Source organism: Mesoplodon densirostris, chromosome 19 (assembly GCF_025265405.1).
Source record: "Mesoplodon densirostris isolate mMesDen1 chromosome 19, mMesDen1 primary haplotype, whole genome shotgun sequence".
Taxonomy (NCBI): Eukaryota; Metazoa; Chordata; class Mammalia; order Artiodactyla; family Ziphiidae; genus Mesoplodon; species Mesoplodon densirostris.
Genome location: NC_082679.1, coordinates 6300086 through 6316812, shown reverse-complemented (window position 1 = coordinate 6316812; position 16727 = coordinate 6300086). Strand labels below are relative to the sequence as shown.

Sequence of the window (16727 nt, the reverse complement as noted above, 5' to 3'; positions counted from 1 at the left end):
TTTAAAAATACCGACCATGGGTTTCTGTTTTCCTTCTTTAAGACATTTTACTAGCATTTGTCAGAAAACTTTCACACTACAGTTTTTATGGGAATGAGACACTTAAGACTGCATCTGCCTGAAATGTGCCAAAATAAATAAGACAAAACTGTGATGTATATTGTATGAAGGGTGGCCCTTAGATGTCATATCTTTATTCAGGGCACATCCTGCCCTTCTATACAACACAGCCTTGATCTCTCCCTTGAGACCTGTTCTGTCTAATACAGTGGCCATTAGCTATATGGGGCCCTTGAGCACTTGAAACATGGCTAGTCCAGACTGAGATATGCTGTCAGTGTAAAAATACTCACTGGCACAAACAAACCAAAAACAAACAAACAAGGAAAAAATAGAAAAAAAAAACAAAAAACAAACAAAAAAATACACACTGGCTTTCAAAGACTTACTATGAGAATAAAAGAATGTAAAACATTCCATTCATAATTCTTTTATATTAATTACCATTTGAAATGATGGTACTTGGGATACATGGGATTAAATAGGGTGTATTATTACAATAGTCAATTTCAGCTGTTTTTTACTTTTTTTTTGGTGGTATGCCGGCCTCTCACTGCTGTGGCCTCTCCCGTTGCGGAGAACAGGCTCCGGACGTGCAGGCTCAGCGGCCATGGCTCACGGGCCCAGCCGCTCCGCGGCATGTGGGATCTTCCCGGACCGGGGCACGAACCCGTATCCCCTGCATCGGCAGGCAAACTCTCAACCACTGCGCCACCAGGGAAGCCCCTGTTTTTTTACTTTTTTTACATGTAGCTACTGGAATGTTTAAAATTACATGTAAGGACTTCCCTGGCAGTCCAGTGGTTAAGACTCCGTGCTTCCACAGCAGGGGGCACAGGTTCGATCCCTGGTCATGGAATTAAGATCCCAGATGCCCCACAGTGGGGAAAAAAAAACCCCACAAAAAACAAATAAAATTACTTGTAAGGCTCACATTATATTTTTACTGGACAGCACTGCTCCAGAATATGAGCTCTGTGAGCACCGATTTGATCATCGCAGGGTCCCCAGCACATAGCAAGGCTCCAGGTTACATGGTTGGTTTCAATGTGTATCTGCTGAATGAATGGAGAAGTCTCTAGCCTTACCTTGCAGGAGTCTCTGCCGGCCTGGTCACCAGCACAGAACATAGTGTCATCTATCTGATTTGGACAGGCCGTCTTGCACCTGTCATCACTTAGCACAGTGATGTCCAAGCACTGGAGAGCCAAAGAGGCTGGGCCTTTCTTGGGGGAGGGGCACAGCTCAAGGATCCCTGACTGTAGACAGAGTCTGGACTTGGGGTATGGATGGGGAAAAGGGGCAGAGTCAGAGCTTGTGGGCTGGGCCAGGGTTGGAGACGCAGAACCGGGAAAAGTGCTCAGGCTGGGGTGGGGCTCCCGTGGGGTGGGGTGTGGAGAGCAGAGCTATTGTACGAATTCTCGAACACAGACGTGCCTCCTGAATTGTCCTGCTAAGAGCCTTCTCCCTCGCATAGACCTGCAGATAGGGGCCGAGATATCCTACCCCATCACCGGTTCCCCCATCGTCTGTTCACGCGTTCACTTGTTTATTCTTGCTGAGGACCCGGACAAGTGAAACCCTCGCTGCTGTCTTCATTTATGCACACAGTCCAAGAAATAGGCACACAACGGCTGTCACAGACGTGCACACGCACAGTTACACAGGGAGACGTGCGTCGTCTCCATAGGGACAGTTACACACACAGCTCTGCCTTGTGGTACACACGCTTCCCAGGTACACACATTCGGGGGCAGCCTTACATGATCTCACTCACTGACACACAGTGTTTTAGTGGCCAGTGTATATATGCCTCGTGTGCAGACAGGTGGAGACTGCCACTCACTTCTGCACACAGCATGGTGGCATGTGACAAGGTTAGACTCAGTGGACCAAGCATGACACAGGGCAAGTCACCTAGCATCATCCACCTTCACACAGCCACTGTCTTGAGGCGACAGCCTCTTCTGCACACTCAGTCACAGGAGGGGTGGACACTCCACACACACACACAGCGCTGCACCATCACACATACAGCCCCTACAGCCACACAGTCACATAGTCACCCATACGTAGACCCTCAAGCAGTCACATGTTTGCAAAGATAGCCACACAAAATCCTGCACCCAACCACAATCACACAATCACAAACAGCTACCCGAAGACACCTAGCCACACATTTTCATGGTGCCAAGCACTTTTGTCACACACGATCCTGTCACGCAGGGACAGAAACCAGCAGTCATATGTACACAAAGCCAAGCAACCACACACAGTAACACTCACACTCAATGATACATACACACCATCCTAAATGCACAAACACCCAGTCACACAATCACATCTACAGCCTCAGAGAGTAGTCACACCTGTCACAGATGGTCACTCAGTATGGGAAAAGGCACCACACACACACACACACACACACACACACACGGTAGCAGTCATACAGCCACACACAATCACAAGTAAAGACGGACTCACATTCACCCAGCCTTGGAGCCAGAACTAGTCACATGTGTCCCCCAGTGCCACACAGAGAACCACCGACAGCCCCACGATGCACAGTTACCCCGCGTGCACACACTGGGATTCTGGGTACCTGTCACCCCCAGAATCAGTGCTGTGATCAGTGCACCGAGCATCCGCGCCCAGGGGTCCAGCTGTAGCCAAGGTCATTGCACCTGGCGGGGGTGGGGCGGGGAGGAAAAGAGAGTGGGGAGGCCCAGGTGATTCTGGGAACCCTTATCCCACCCCCACCTTCTTCCCTCCCCTGTTTCTCAGAGCAGAGAGGGACCACGAGGACATGGCCCACCCAGAGCGCTGAGATGAGTTGAGACTCAGGGCTTATAGGCGTCAGAGGAATCAACATCCAGCATCCTCCAGTCTCCGAGAGAGGATGGAGAGAGGATGGGAGATGCATCCCAGACCAGAGCCAACGCAAAGACATCTCTCCCTTCCTATGCGCCCCCACCCCCCGCAGCCCTCACCTGCCACGTCCCCCAGGTAGGGGGTGGGGAACCCGCTCCCAGCACCGCCGCCGCTGTCCTGCAGCCGCCTACGCCTCTGCTCCCAGCACCCGGCCTGGGTTGCAACGACCCACTGATCCCTGGGGCGCATTCCCGGGTAGTGAGGCGCCCTGCCGGGCCTTAGCAACCACTCCTCCGGCCTCCCCCCATCTCCACCCCCAGAGCACCCCCACCCAGTCCCGAAGGCCACTCCCTACCTCCCTGGCCCGGGGATGGGGAGGGGTCTCCGGAGGGCTGGCGTCTCACCGGCTCTGGAGCGCCCTTGGCGCAAGTGTGTTTCTGTCTTCCCCGCGCCTTCACTCGTTTCTACCTCCCTCCGCCCCCCTTCTCTTCATCTTTGCTTCGCTCTGTGTTCCGCTTCCCTCGGAATCTTTCTGAGTCTCTCTCAGTATAAGGCGCCCACTCAGTGTCTCTTTCTGCTGTATTTTTTTTTTTTTACAGCTTTATTGTGGTAAAACTGTGGTACAATAAATATACCAAATTTAATGTGTACAATGTGATGAGTTTTGGCCCACACACTTCCAACCATCACCCCAGTCAAGATAATGAACTATCACCCCGAAAGTTTCCTCGGGCCCGTCATGTGTTTCTGTGATTCTCAATTCATCTCTCTTTCTCCACACCCCTGGGTCTCTCTCTGTATCTTTTCTTTCCTGTTGTCTCGCTTTTCTCTGTGACACTACCCTTCTCTGTCTCCCTGTTCTCTGTTTCTATCCCTGCATCATCTTCTTCTCCATCTTCTTTCTTCTCCTTCTCCTCCCCCCAGCCTTTGTCACTGGCTCTGAGTATGTGTATCTTTGTGTCTTTCTGTTCCTCTATCTCCCTCACCCTCCATTTGGGCCAGGAAGACTCTGGCCACTTTGCTGAGGGACCCCTCTCAACCTCTTCTCTGCCCCTCACCCTGTGACCAGGGCCACCGGGCAGAAAGGGGCGGGGATCCAGTCTAGGCCCCCCGCAGGTGCCTTACACAGCCTGCGTGGCACAGCCAAGCGTGGGTGAGATTTGGGCAGGGCCACCTGTCAATGGAGAAAGAGGCCAAGAGGCCAGGCTAGGGGGTGGGTGGCTCCCGGCCTCTTGGGAAACGGGGCACTGGGTAGGGAACCCAAAAGGTGCCTCCTCCCTCCCCGGTTCCTGGGCCATCCAGGGCTGCCTCTTCTGACCTCTTATCCATTCCAGCTCTTCTTTCTGTCTGCCCCCAGCTCTATGCATCCACCTCTAACTGTGTCTCCAAGTCTCTGTCTCCACTAGAATATAAGAGCCAAAGACTCATTTGACACCTGTTTACTGAGCATCTACAGTGTGCCAGACTCAGATCTGTCTGTGAAGAAAAATAGACAAACATGCCTGGAGATGCTGCCTTTGCAGAGCTCACATTCCTTGAGGGCAAAAACAAAGCTGTCTTGTTCACTTCTGTAATCCAACACCTGTTGAATGGGAGGTTTTAGAGCCCTGAGACTCATTTCAGTGTATAGGGAAAAAAACTTAAAAACATAAAATTCTGAGGTTTGTTTTGGCTATTGCAATGAATATTTCATGCATTAAGGTGACAAATCCAGCAGCCTACTTCTTTTAAGCCTACAGTCTTTTAAGTTTAGCTTACAGACCTTTTTATTCCAAATACGTGTTTTGATTACAGGAAGGGTTTTGTTGTTGGTTTTTGTTTTCATTTTTGCATTTTAATTTTTTTAATTGAAGTATAGTTGCTTTAAAAAGTTGTGTTAATTTCTGCTGTACAGCAAATCGTACCAATGTTTTCTTTTTTTATCTTTATAAGGATATGGCTGAGTCTTTTTTTTAAATTTATTTATTTTCTTTATTATTTATTTTTGGCTGCATTGGGTCTTTGTTGCTGCGCGCGGGCATTCTCTGGTTTCGGCGAGCGGAGGTTACTCTTCATTGCGGTGCGTGAGCTTCTCATTGCGGTGGCTTCTCTTGTTGTGGAGCATGGGCTCTAGGCACACGGGCTTCAGTAGTTGTGGCACGTGGGCTCAGTAGTTGTGCCTTGCGGGCTCCAGAGCACAGGCTCAGTAGTTGTGGCACATGGGCTTAGTTGCTCCGCGGCGTGTGGGATCTTCCCAGACCAGGGCTCAAACCCGTGTCCCCTGCACTGGCAGGTGGATTCTTAGCCACTGAGCCACCGGGGAAGCCCCCAATGTTTTCTTAGGTCAGTCTCCCAAGGCAATAGAAATAAAAACAAAAATAAACAAATGGGGCCTAATCAAACTTAAAAACTTTTGCACAGCAAATGAGTTAAGTCTTTATAATAATGTTGGGTCCCATTTACATACTAAGTTAATTAAATATCTTCAAACATTTAAAAACTACATTTCTAAAACCAACACACTCCATCTCTTCTGGAAGTCCTTCAGTTTTTAGGCAAACCTTACAGAGCATGTAAATAAATTTATACATCTATGTATATTTTACTTATAAATATGATCACATGGGACTTCGCTGGTGGTCCATTGGTTAAGACTCTGCACTCCCAGTGCAGGGGGCCCAGGTTCGATCCCTGGTCAGCGAACTAGATCCTACATGCTGCAATCAAGAGCCTGCATGCTGCAGCTAAAGATCCTGCATGCTGCAACGAAGATCCTGCATGTCACAACTAAGACCCGGCACAACCAAATAAATAAGTATATAAATAAATAAATAAATATTAAAAAAAATATGATCAACATTGCATTCTGTCAAGTATCTCAACACTGAATATAAACTTGGGATCACTCTAACTTAAAAATCACAGAGCAGGGCTTCCCTGGTGGTGCAGTGGTTGAGAGTCCGCCTGCCGATGCAGGGGACTTGGGTTCGTGCCCCGGTCTGGGAAGATCCCACATGCCGCGGAGCGGCTGGGCTCGTGAGCCATGGCCGCTGAGCCTGCGTGTCCGGAGCCTGTGCTCTGCAACGGGAGAAGCCACAACAGTGAGAGGCCCGCGTACCGAAAAAAAGAAAAAAATCACAGAGCAATGACCCATTCCAAGCTGAAGTCACAAGACTATCCCCACAGTAGATAAAATTCTAGTAGACATACAAACACCTTAAACACCAAACGTGCAGAGATTCTGCTTCCAACAATATTCATGTTAAGGGTTGAGCCTTCAAACATTTCTATACTCATTTTGAAAACATATCAGAATTGGAAGAAGATGTTCATATAGCCGAGCAGCTAGGAACCCAAACTCTGGCACCAGCCCCCCGGCATTCAACTCTGACTTGACCACTTACTGTCTTCGAGACTCTGGGTGAACCACGTTACCTCTCTGCTTGTTATTGTTGTTAGTATCCATTAAGGAAGATGATTTCCTCTCAGTTAACTGAAGTTGATTTTGGTCTGGACGTTCATTGATTGGGTTCTTCCTGGTGACCCCAGTGAATTTCATGCCCCTATTTATTCTCCATAACTTCTAAAAGGGACTGGTCAAGGTGGGCCCGGGCCATCACGTGACTTGATATTTTCATGCACTCATAAAAAGTCAATTACTCCCTCCCATCGCAAAAATTTCACCTTTGGTAAATTTCACCTTGATAAAATTTCACCTTTCTTTGGTTCTTGAGACATCTAAGTGTGCTTTTCCTCAAACCTAAAGATCTTTAGACTCGAGAGACACTGTTCTTTTCATATACTGCCTCTGTCTCTGGACCACATAGCTCTTCTATCATAAAATGACACATGACTGACTTTGAATATCTCCTATGGTGTGGCCGCTCTGTGTAACAATTTCCAACTTCATTCTACTCTATGCTGGGCAAAAATAAGGTTGCGATAAATGTTTGTGAAGCAAATGGACCATTGTGTCTGATCCTCCCTCTGTTCCTAAATATTTCTCTGCTCTCGAAACTTCAGCTCCCATGTTGGACCCTCTTTTCCCTTTCTCCTGGGAGCCACTTACTGTCCCATTCATCTTCCTGGGAGGATGCCTGGCTTAGATGTCGTTTTGTCTTTCTTGGAGATGGTGCAGTGGGGGTCAAGAGAGGATGGCCTCTCTGAGGACAGGGACTGACCTGGGGCTTGGGGATAGGGGTGCGCGCATCAGTGCGGGATCATGCGTGGTGCATGTGGGTGGAAGAACCCCAGAAAGCATGTAGAAGCCTGGGTCCTCACCCACTTCTGCCTGTCTGCCCCCCTCATTTCGGGGAGGGCCTCCAGTCTCTCCACCTCCCTGCCCATCCCCCTCTCCTCAAATGGACTGCAATGAGATCTTTCAAATACCCACATCTGACCCTGTCCTTCCTTTTCTCAAGGCCCTCAGGATCAAGGTCAAGTACTTCTGCCTTGTACTCAGGGCCCAACGCCATCTTCCAGTGACCTACTTTCCCAGCCATGTCACCTATTTCTCTGGCCTCAAACCCCAGCCCCCACCAACCTGGATGATTTGCCATCTCCGGAACACAGCAGATGTTCTCACACTCCCAGACTTTTCTGCAGGTCATTAGCATCTTGAGTATGCCACCCACCCACACTTCTCCACACGGTGAGCTCATACTCAGCCTCCCTCTCCAGCTGTCCCAGCCCCAGCCCCTGCTCAGCCCTCATCTTCTCTCCCTGCACCATCACTTCTACGCCCCCCTGGCCTCTGGTCTCTTCTTTCTGGTCCATCCTGCACATGGCCCCAGAGCTGCTTCTGCTCTCATCCCTTCCATGGCTCCCCTCTGCTCTCAGGAGAAGCCCTAGCCTCTCAACCTGGGGTCTGGGGTCTTTTGGGATCTGGTCCCTGCTCTCTGTATCTCCCATCACTCTTACCCACACACAGTGGCCTCCCAGCCCTCTCATCTCCCCGATTTTGCTGCTACAGGGGGAGTTTAGTGGAGAAAGCCACCCCTCAGGGCTAGCTAGGTGGAGGAGACAAGGAGGTCTTCCCAGGGAGGAGAAAAATCAAGTTGGGCTGTAAAAGGGAACTAAGGGTATCTGGGCTGCAGAGAGGCAGAGGTGGGATAAAAGCCAAAAGCACCACTAATAATAAAATTCACTCTTTATTGTTCACACGGGTGTGCCAGGCACTGCTGTATGTGTTTCACATGTTTACAGCCTTGAATCTCCACAACAACATAGCCACCGCCTTATGAGGGATATACGATTATTATCCTTATTTTAGAGATGAGAAAATCTACACGCTGAAGGAAGGCACTTCCCGCGGTTGCACGGCTAAGCAAGTGGGGGAGCTGGGAGCCCAGCTCAGGTTTGGCCAGACTTGGGACCACTTCTCTGTAGGAAGAAGTCGAGCCCATGGAGTAACTGGGGAGGGAGAGATGCTCAGAAGGGACTTTCCTGTGTTCTCTTAGTGGCGGGGTTGGGACCTTAGCTGGTGTTCCCATCACTCCTGGTGATGCAAGGATGGGGCTGGGGTAAAATCAGGGAGGATTTGTGCTGTGGGGTCACCACTTTTATTAAGCATTAAGGGTCGGGTCTGGGCAGGTGGGGGGAAGGTCAAGAAGTGGAGGTCACATATCAGGATCAGTGGGCCTGAATGGTTTTTCCGATCCAGTGGCCATATCTGCAGACGTCGGTGTAGACGCCTGGCTTCTCCTTGGATCCGCAGGGGATGTTACCCCATGACACAAGGCCTCGGAGACGGTCGCCACACACCAACGGACCCCCAGAATCACCCTGTGGTTAACGAGGGAGAGAGTCAGATACAGACTCGCAGAGAAGGAAAGACAGACAGAAGGAGACACAGAGACATGTAGAGAGGGGGAAAGACACTCAGAGATGGAGAGAAAGACACACATACAGAGAGAGAGACAGAGAGACACAAAGTCACAGATAGGGAAATAGAAGAGACTGAGGGAGACTCAGAAACACAGAGATCTCTAAAGAGAGGACAGATGGTCTCAGAAATGGGGCTCATCTCCTGCCCTTTCTTTGCATCCAACTCACTGTGTATCACTTTTCTCTATCTTTGTCTCTTTCTCCCTCTTGGCTGGTCTCTGCAGATCCTTCAATGCACAGGGTTCAGTTTTGGCATCAAAAGGAGAAATCCAATGGACGATGGTGGCAGAAACCCAAGTTAAGAGTATTTGAGAGTGGGGATGGAGCCCCTTCTCTCCCCAGCTATGGTCCCCCTTCTGCACAGTGTGGCTATTTCCAAGCAGAACTTGTGGGGGTTCTGTTGGAGCAGGGACAGTCTCCTGGCACCATCTGCCTCCCTACTGTGTCTCTGTGGTTCTTGATCTCTTCATCTCCATCCTTGTCTCTGCATTTCCTGTCTCTGCTGACTGGCTTTTTATCTCTGCCTGTCCCTGATTGTGTTTCTGTGTGTCAAACTGAGTCTCTCTCCCTTATCATGCCTCTGATTTTCACCCAGCCTGTCTCTGTGAAGCTCTAGTTTGGTCTGTGTGTGCCTGTCTCTTCCTGCCCATCTCTGTCTTTGGCTATGTAACTGGTGGGTCCTGGCGTCCTCACCTGGCAGGAGTCCTTCCCGTGTTTCTCATCCCCAGCACACACCATGTTTTGGGTGATCTGGCCAGGGTAGGCACGGTCACACTCCTCATGGGGCACCAGGTGGAGGTATGCACACTGGATGATGTTAGGGAAATCACCTGCAAAGACAGATGGGCCAGGATCACTTCACAACCCACCCTTCCCATTGATCCTCCAACACGTATAAATCCTCCCTCCCCTATTGGACCCTATTTCCCAATGGTTCCCTTTTTCCTATTTGTCGCTCATTCTCAAAACCCACTTCCATCGCCTGACTCCTGATTGGTCCCTCTTTCCGTCAGTCTTCCCTCACATTGGCCTGTCTTCCTCACTAATTACCCCTTCTCTACCAGTTCTCATTTCCTATTGGTTTTCCTTCTCTTCGTTCCTGCCTTCACTTGTCTCTCTTCCATTGGTCCCACCTTCTTCAGTAGTTCAGCTGACCTCTAGACTCTCTTCCTCTCTTAGTCCCTCCTCTGTTATAGCCCGTCCTCCTTCATTGGACCCTTCTTGCCCATTGGCTCATCCTGATTGGTCACCACTTGACTTTGGGTCTTTCCTAACTGGTCCCTTCTTTCCCCATTGGTTCTCCCTTCTATTGGCCCTTCATCCAAAGGTCTACTCCCTCACTGCTTCTTTCCTAAATGGCCTCATCCTCCCGCATTGGTTCTCCCTTCCTTTTGGGCCCTTCACTCACTGGCCTACCCTCAATGGTTCCTGCTGATCTATTGTTTCTTCCTCTAGTCCTTCTTCTAGTGACCCCTCTTGACCACTGACTCTTCTCAATTGACCCTTCCCGCATTAGCTTTCTCTACACTGTTCGCTTTCTCAGTTCACATCCTTCAGCTGGCTCCCCTGCTTCTTCCATTAGCCCCTCCTCCATTTATCCTTTATTGATCATCAGGGCATCCTGGTTGGACCCTTTTGACAACTGGCCCCCTTCCTGATTAGTATCTCCACAGTGACCCTCCCTCCTCATTGACCCTTCATCTTATGGCCCACATCTCCATACCATTCACCTGTTGATCTACTCTCTCCATTGGCTGTTCACTTATTGGTCCAACTCCCATATTTGCCCTCCCTCCCCATTGAACTTTCACCCACTGATACACTACCCCATTGATTCTCACCATTAACCCACCTCCCCATGACCCATCACCCACTGATCATGGGTCACCTGCATCATTTTCCCCCTACTGACCATCTGCCATCTTGCCCCAGCCTAGGATGTGGCAGCTGGTGTGGTTGGCTGAGCAGTCTCTTTCCAGGGACAGGGGCTGTATGTGTGCAGAGAATTTGGCTGGACGTGACAGGCGCAAGAGCATGATGTCCTGGTCATGGGTGGCAGCGTTGTAGCCAGGGTGGACCACGGTCCGGACAACAGAGCTCTCCTCCTGGAAACTCTCCCTTTGCTGAAGGTTGTGCTTCCCCAGGTAGACCTGAAGATTCCTGGGAAAGAGAAGGGCTGGGTCTCACCTGGAGCCCTTGGGCTGCAGCTGAGACTCCGGAGGGGGCTACGGTGGGAGGTGGGGTAGCCTGGAACACCATGAACCATCCGGTCTTCTCCCCTCACTGTCTTCCCAGGTCAGTAAATGACAGCTCCATCCTTCCAGAATAACCTGGAGACTATTCTTGACTCTTTGTTTCTTGACTCACCTCCCAGCTGCCCAGAAATCCTTTTGTCTCTCCAAAGCATACCCGGACTCTGACCACTTCTCACCTCTCCCGCTGCTGCCATCTTGGTCTGAGCTACCATAATCTCTTACCTGGACTACGGTCTCACTGGACTCCTGGCTTCTACCTTTGCCCCTCTATGGTCTGTCCTCCACAAAGCAGCCAGAGCTATTTTAACAGTATAAGCCAGCTTGGTCCCTCCTGTGCTCAGAACCCTCCTGTGACTCCCATCTTGCTCAGAATAGAGGCCAAAGTTCTCACCGTGGCCTACAAGGTCCTGCACGATCCGCCCCCATCACCTGTCAGTTATCTCCCGCTCTCCCCCTTCTCCTTCTGTTCCAGCCACACCGGCTTCCCTGCCTTTCCTTGAACACGATAGTCATCCTCTCACCCCAGGGCCTTTGCACTGGCTGTTCTCTCCGCCAGCAACTCTTTCCCCCAGATATCTGCATGCCTCACTCCCTCACCTCCTTCAAATGTCACCTTCTCAGTGAGGCCTTCCCTGAAGACCCAATTAAAATGCAAGTATCCACCCCAACAGGCAAGTCCTAGCTCCCTCTCCTGATTTCCTTTCCACCAGAGAACCTAACATCACCATCTGACACACTATATATGTATTGTTAAATATTCACTTCTTTTACTGTCTCTCCCTCTGCCACAGCCGTGCTATTCGATAGAAGTTTCTGTAAGGATGGAAATATTCTCTATCTGCACTGTTTGAAACAGTGACCACTGACCACAGGCAGCTACTGAGCCCTTGAAGTGTGGCTAGTGGATTTGGAAATTCGTTTCATTTTTATTAATGTAAATTTAATTGGCCATATGTGGCTAATGGCTACTGCATCAGATGGCACAGTTCTAGAATATCAAGGTGGGATTTTTGTATCAGTCAGATACATCCTCCTCGGTGCCTAGACCAGTGTCTGGCATATGATAGATGTTCAATAAATATTGGTGAAATGGATCAAAGCATTACTCCCTTGCTCAGAAACTTTCCATAGCTCCCCATTACCCTCAGAATAAAGCCCAAGTGCCTTATCCCACTATCCTCTGACCCTCAGTGAACCAGTAACTTTCTTTTCTTAGAACTCTTCAGATTGTTCCCACTTCTTTTGTCCTTGCATCTCCTCTGCCCTGGATGCTCTGCCCGCTTCTTCCTTTGGCTACCCTTTCTCATTTTCCATGCCTCAGTTTGAATTTCATCTCATCAGAAAGTCCTTCCTGACACCTTCTTCCATCTAAAGCAGGTACCTCTGTTCTTTTCTCTCATGGAGCCATCCCTGTTTTTTTGCTTTCATTGGACTTAGAGCAATTTGTAAATGTGTGGTTTTTCGAGGATTCTATAACTGTCTTCCTGCACCTTTCTGCTCCTGTGTTCCCAAGGGCAGAGACTCTGGGTATCTCCCCGTCTCAGTCTTTGCTGAATTCCCACTGCCCAGCTCAAACCTGGCTGTTAGTGGGTGCTCTTGATCAATGTGCGCTGAATGAATGAATGAGGATGGTGGGAGTGATGCCAGGTTTACCAGCGCTTGGGAGAGACCACCCTGGGAGGTCCGTTGTGTCCATGACCTTGCAAGGTGAGACCCCTGTTGGGGTCTCTCCCCGCTCCCACTGGGATACGGCACCTGTTGGTTTGTCACTTGCTACTTCTCTGAGCTTCAGTTTCCTCAGAAGCAAAGAGTCCCTTATTGTGGGGGATTCCAGGAAAGGTATAGAAACTGCCTACCTGGGTACGTGGCCCATAGTGAGTGCTGAAAAAACTGGTGGTTGTTGTTCATCAAACTAGCGGTGATTAGTGCCCTGAGGATTAGTCCTGGGTCCTCTATGGTCCTCTATCTATGCCCACTTTTTGGATGATCTCATCCCATCCCGTAGCTTTAAATACCACCTGTGTGTGGTATTTAAAGCCGTAATGTTTATCTCCATCTCTGGCCTCTCCCCTGAGCACCAGCAGCCAACCTGGCATCCTTCTTGAACATCAGCCAGGTACCTGAGACTCACCTAGGCTAAAACAAAATGTCTGAGGCTCCGCCACCCATATCCAAACTGCTCCTCTTTCCCTCTCCCCTGACTCAGAGAAAGACACATCAAAACAGCCAGTTGTTCCAGTCCCATCCCCGGAAGTCAGCCCTGCTTGTTCTCTTTCTCTCCCATTCCACACCACCAAGTCCTGCTGACTCAGCCTCAGAACACTTCCCCAGGTTTTCAACTTCCCTCCATCCCCAGGGCCACCATCCTGGTCCGTCTCAGGACAATGGCAACAGCCTCCACATGCATCCCTTCATCTCCCGCTCAGTTCACTTTCCAGAGTGCTCTTAAAAATGTAAATCAGATCATGCTGCTTCCCTGATTAAAACTCTGTGTGGCTTCCCCCAGCACTTAGAATTAAATCCATCGCTGCCTACAGGGCCCTGTAGAAGGTCAGTTCATCAAAGCAGCAGTTTTGCTTGTTTTCTTCACTGTGATATCCCCAGGGCCCCAAACACTGCCTGACACGTATTTAGTCATCAGTTAAATACTGGCCAGTTGAGCCTGATTATCAGATGGCCTCATGATCGGACAGGCGGACGTGTGAAGTGTGCAAGACTCCCGCAGGGTCTAATTGCAACCACTCCTCATTCACAGCGTGGAGACTCACGGTTTTTTGCAGTGGGCAGCGGTGAGGACCCACAGTGGATGAATGAGGACTCCCCCACAGAGCAAGTGGCCTGAGCTGTAAAGGGCAGCTTGGTAGGGGTGAGACGTCTGCTCACAGGGTCCACCATGCAGCACCTTATTCTGTTCCTCTGTCTGGGCTGAGGGAGGGAGCGTCTGAGTCAGAGAGAAGGTCTGGAGACATCAGGTGCCTCCCCCAAGGTGAACCCCATTGCTGTTTAATCATCAGGATCATCTCCATCCCCATGTCCCAAACCAGCCCCATCCTCAAACTCTTCCTCAAACCCACCCCTTCTCCAACTCAATCCCCATCCCCAAAGCCAAATCCATCCCTAAGCGTTCTTATCTTTAAACCCACCTCCAACCAATTTCCCCGCCTCTAACCCCATCTCCCAAACCAAGCTCATCCTCAAACCCTTCCCCATCTTCAAGGCCACCTTCCACCGCTTGCTTCCCCATCTGCATCCCTCATCCCTCATTTAACCCCTGTGCCTTCCTCATTTGAAACCCACCCCCCTCCGTCCTCATGTGTATCCCCATCCCAGTTCCAATCTCTTCCCCATCAACAACCCCCACCCCATGCCCAAACAGCCCCCTGCCCCGCCCTTTTGTGCCTACCTGCAGCGACCAGAATCAGTGTTACAATCAGCCTCTTCATGGCCATTCCTGAGAGGGGAAGCCAAATGCTGGATCAGTCCCAGCCTCAGACTTCGCCCAGTCCCCTCCCTCTTCTCCCTCCTCATCCTCTCCTTCCTCCCTGGCCTGCCCTGCTCTCCTGACCCTTGACTTCTGTCTTTCCCATTTAGCCTCCTGATTTCTTGTCTCCCCGACCCATGTCTTGCATCTGAGGGTCCCACGAAGGCGGGTGCCAGGGAGGACCCAGCACCTGCTGTTCACGGTGCTTATTTTTCTATGCTCGCCTCTAGTTGGCCTCTTAGTAACAGGGGGAGGGAGGGCCCCTGACATTCTTCCCTCTCCGTGGGATCGCTCCTCCTCCCCTTGGCTCTGGGCTTACCTGTTGCTCAACCCCACACCTGTAGGTTCTGGTGGGAGGTGTGATCTTACCTGCTGGGGGCCGGCTGCCTGGGGGTCGACTCTTGGGTTGGGGGCAGGGACAGTACGTGTCACGGGCAGACAGAAAGGGAGACAGAGAGAGAGTCAGAAATGCAGGGAACCGCGGGGAGAGAAGGGACGCTGAAAACAGAGAGGATGCCTCAAGAGTCAGAGATGGAGGGCAGAAAGCAGAGAATGTAGGGGCTGCGGCGCCCAAGGCCTGGCAGACAGACACCCTGAGCTCCCTGGCCCCCCCAGGAAGAGGCTGGTCCTGTCCTCAGGTGCTCCTGGTGTTTCCTTTTAACCTCTGCCTCCCCAGGTCCCCGAGGCAGGAGGGAGACCCGCCCTTTTCCTCCTCACCCAGGCCTCCCACGCATATTCCTCCCACAGCTCCGTGCCTCACGGCCCCCCTGACCCCGGCTTCCAGGGAGGGCAGTGCAGGTCCCTGAGTGCACTGGGCGCCCGGGTTCCCAGGTCTGAGCGGGGAGGGGGCTGGGGGCTGAGTATTCTGGACCTTCAAGGAGAAAGGAGCTGGGAGTCTGCACACCTGCATCTAAAGGAAGGAAAGGCAGGAACTTGTTCTCCTCAGTTCCGAGACTTCTAGGTCCTTGAGCAAGAAAGGATCTGAGGGGCTTCCCTGGTGGCGCAGTGGTTAAGAATCCACCTGCCAATGCAGGGGACACGGGTTCGATCCCTGGCCCGGGAAGATCCAACATGCCGCGGAGCAACTAAGCCCATGCGCCACAACTACTGAGCCTGCACTCTAGAGCCCGTGAGCCACAACTACTGAGCCTGAGCGCTGCAACTACTGAAGCCCGCGCGCCTAGAGCCTGTGCTCCGCAACAATAGAAGCCACCGCCATAAGAAGCCCGCGCACCGCAACAAAGAGTAACCCCCGCTCGCCGCAACTAGAGAAACCCCGCGGGCGTTAACAAAGACCCAGGGCAGCCAAAAAATAAATAAATAAAAATAAATTAATTAATTTAAAAAGAAAGCAAGAAAGAAAGGATCTGAGGACCCAAATGCCTGCGTCCTCTGAGGACCCAAATGCCTGCGTCCCCGGCAAACACACAGAACCCTGTCCTCCCACCTCTTCTGTGAGCGCTCTGGGGCCTGCAGGCTGTCACTCCTGGGTTCAGCACCCTTGGGCACTGGGAACCAGGCCTTACGGGTTCCGTGGGGTTGGGGTGATTCACGCACCTGCCTGTAAGTCCCTCTGTGGATGCTGGAGAAACTCAGTGTCCTCGCAAGACACAGCAAAACCAGCCAGCAAGGAAGCGTGTGGCACCAAGCTGGTACCCGCCCCTGCCCCAGGCTGTGGTGCAGACCCAGGCACTGTGGGGAAAGGGCCTTCGAACAATCGGGCTTTGTCTGTCCCCAGCACCCAGTGCCATGCTCTTGTCAGTTCCATTTCTCAAGCTCTCTTCCGGGCAGGTGGACGGCCAGCTGCATCAATAGCTTCCCTTTATCTCTATCTGAGATAAAGTCCTGTTGCTGTCCTTTGATTGTCCACCCACCTCTGCCCGGATATCAGGACTCTTGACCCTCCTGGTCCCCCTCCTCCAAGTCTCTCGGTGTCCAGCGCTCTCCCTGGCCATGGCGGGGGGTGCCTCCGTGTCTGCCTCTGTGTCTCTCCACCCCTCTGCCTCTGTCTCCATACTTCTCTCTGTATCTCTGTCTTTCTCCTTGATTTTCCATGTCTCCGTTGACACTCTCTAAATCTCTCTTCTTACCTCTCCTAGGTTCCACCTGCGTTTCCAGGAGAAGCGTGTGTAGGCACAGAGGGGAATTAGCTCCTGCAGAAGGGATGGCATGGGAGAAGGCAGCAGGGAAGCTAG

General features: G+C 51.2%; 1 protein-coding gene across 1 annotated transcript; it reads right to left on the bottom strand.

Moving 5' to 3' along the window:
• Positions 1-8541: 8541 nt before the first annotated feature.
• KLK6 (kallikrein related peptidase 6) lies at positions 8542-16300 on the bottom strand. The gene is made up of 6 exons (XM_060083327.1): positions 16090-16300; positions 14455-14502; positions 13820-13976; positions 10709-10956; positions 9490-9626; positions 8542-8694 (listed from the first exon to the last, which is right to left on the bottom strand). The coding sequence occupies exons 1-6, from the start codon at positions 16298-16300 to the stop codon at positions 8542-8544; spliced, it is 954 nt and encodes a 317-aa protein (XP_059939310.1).
• Positions 16301-16727: the final 427 nt, after the last annotated feature.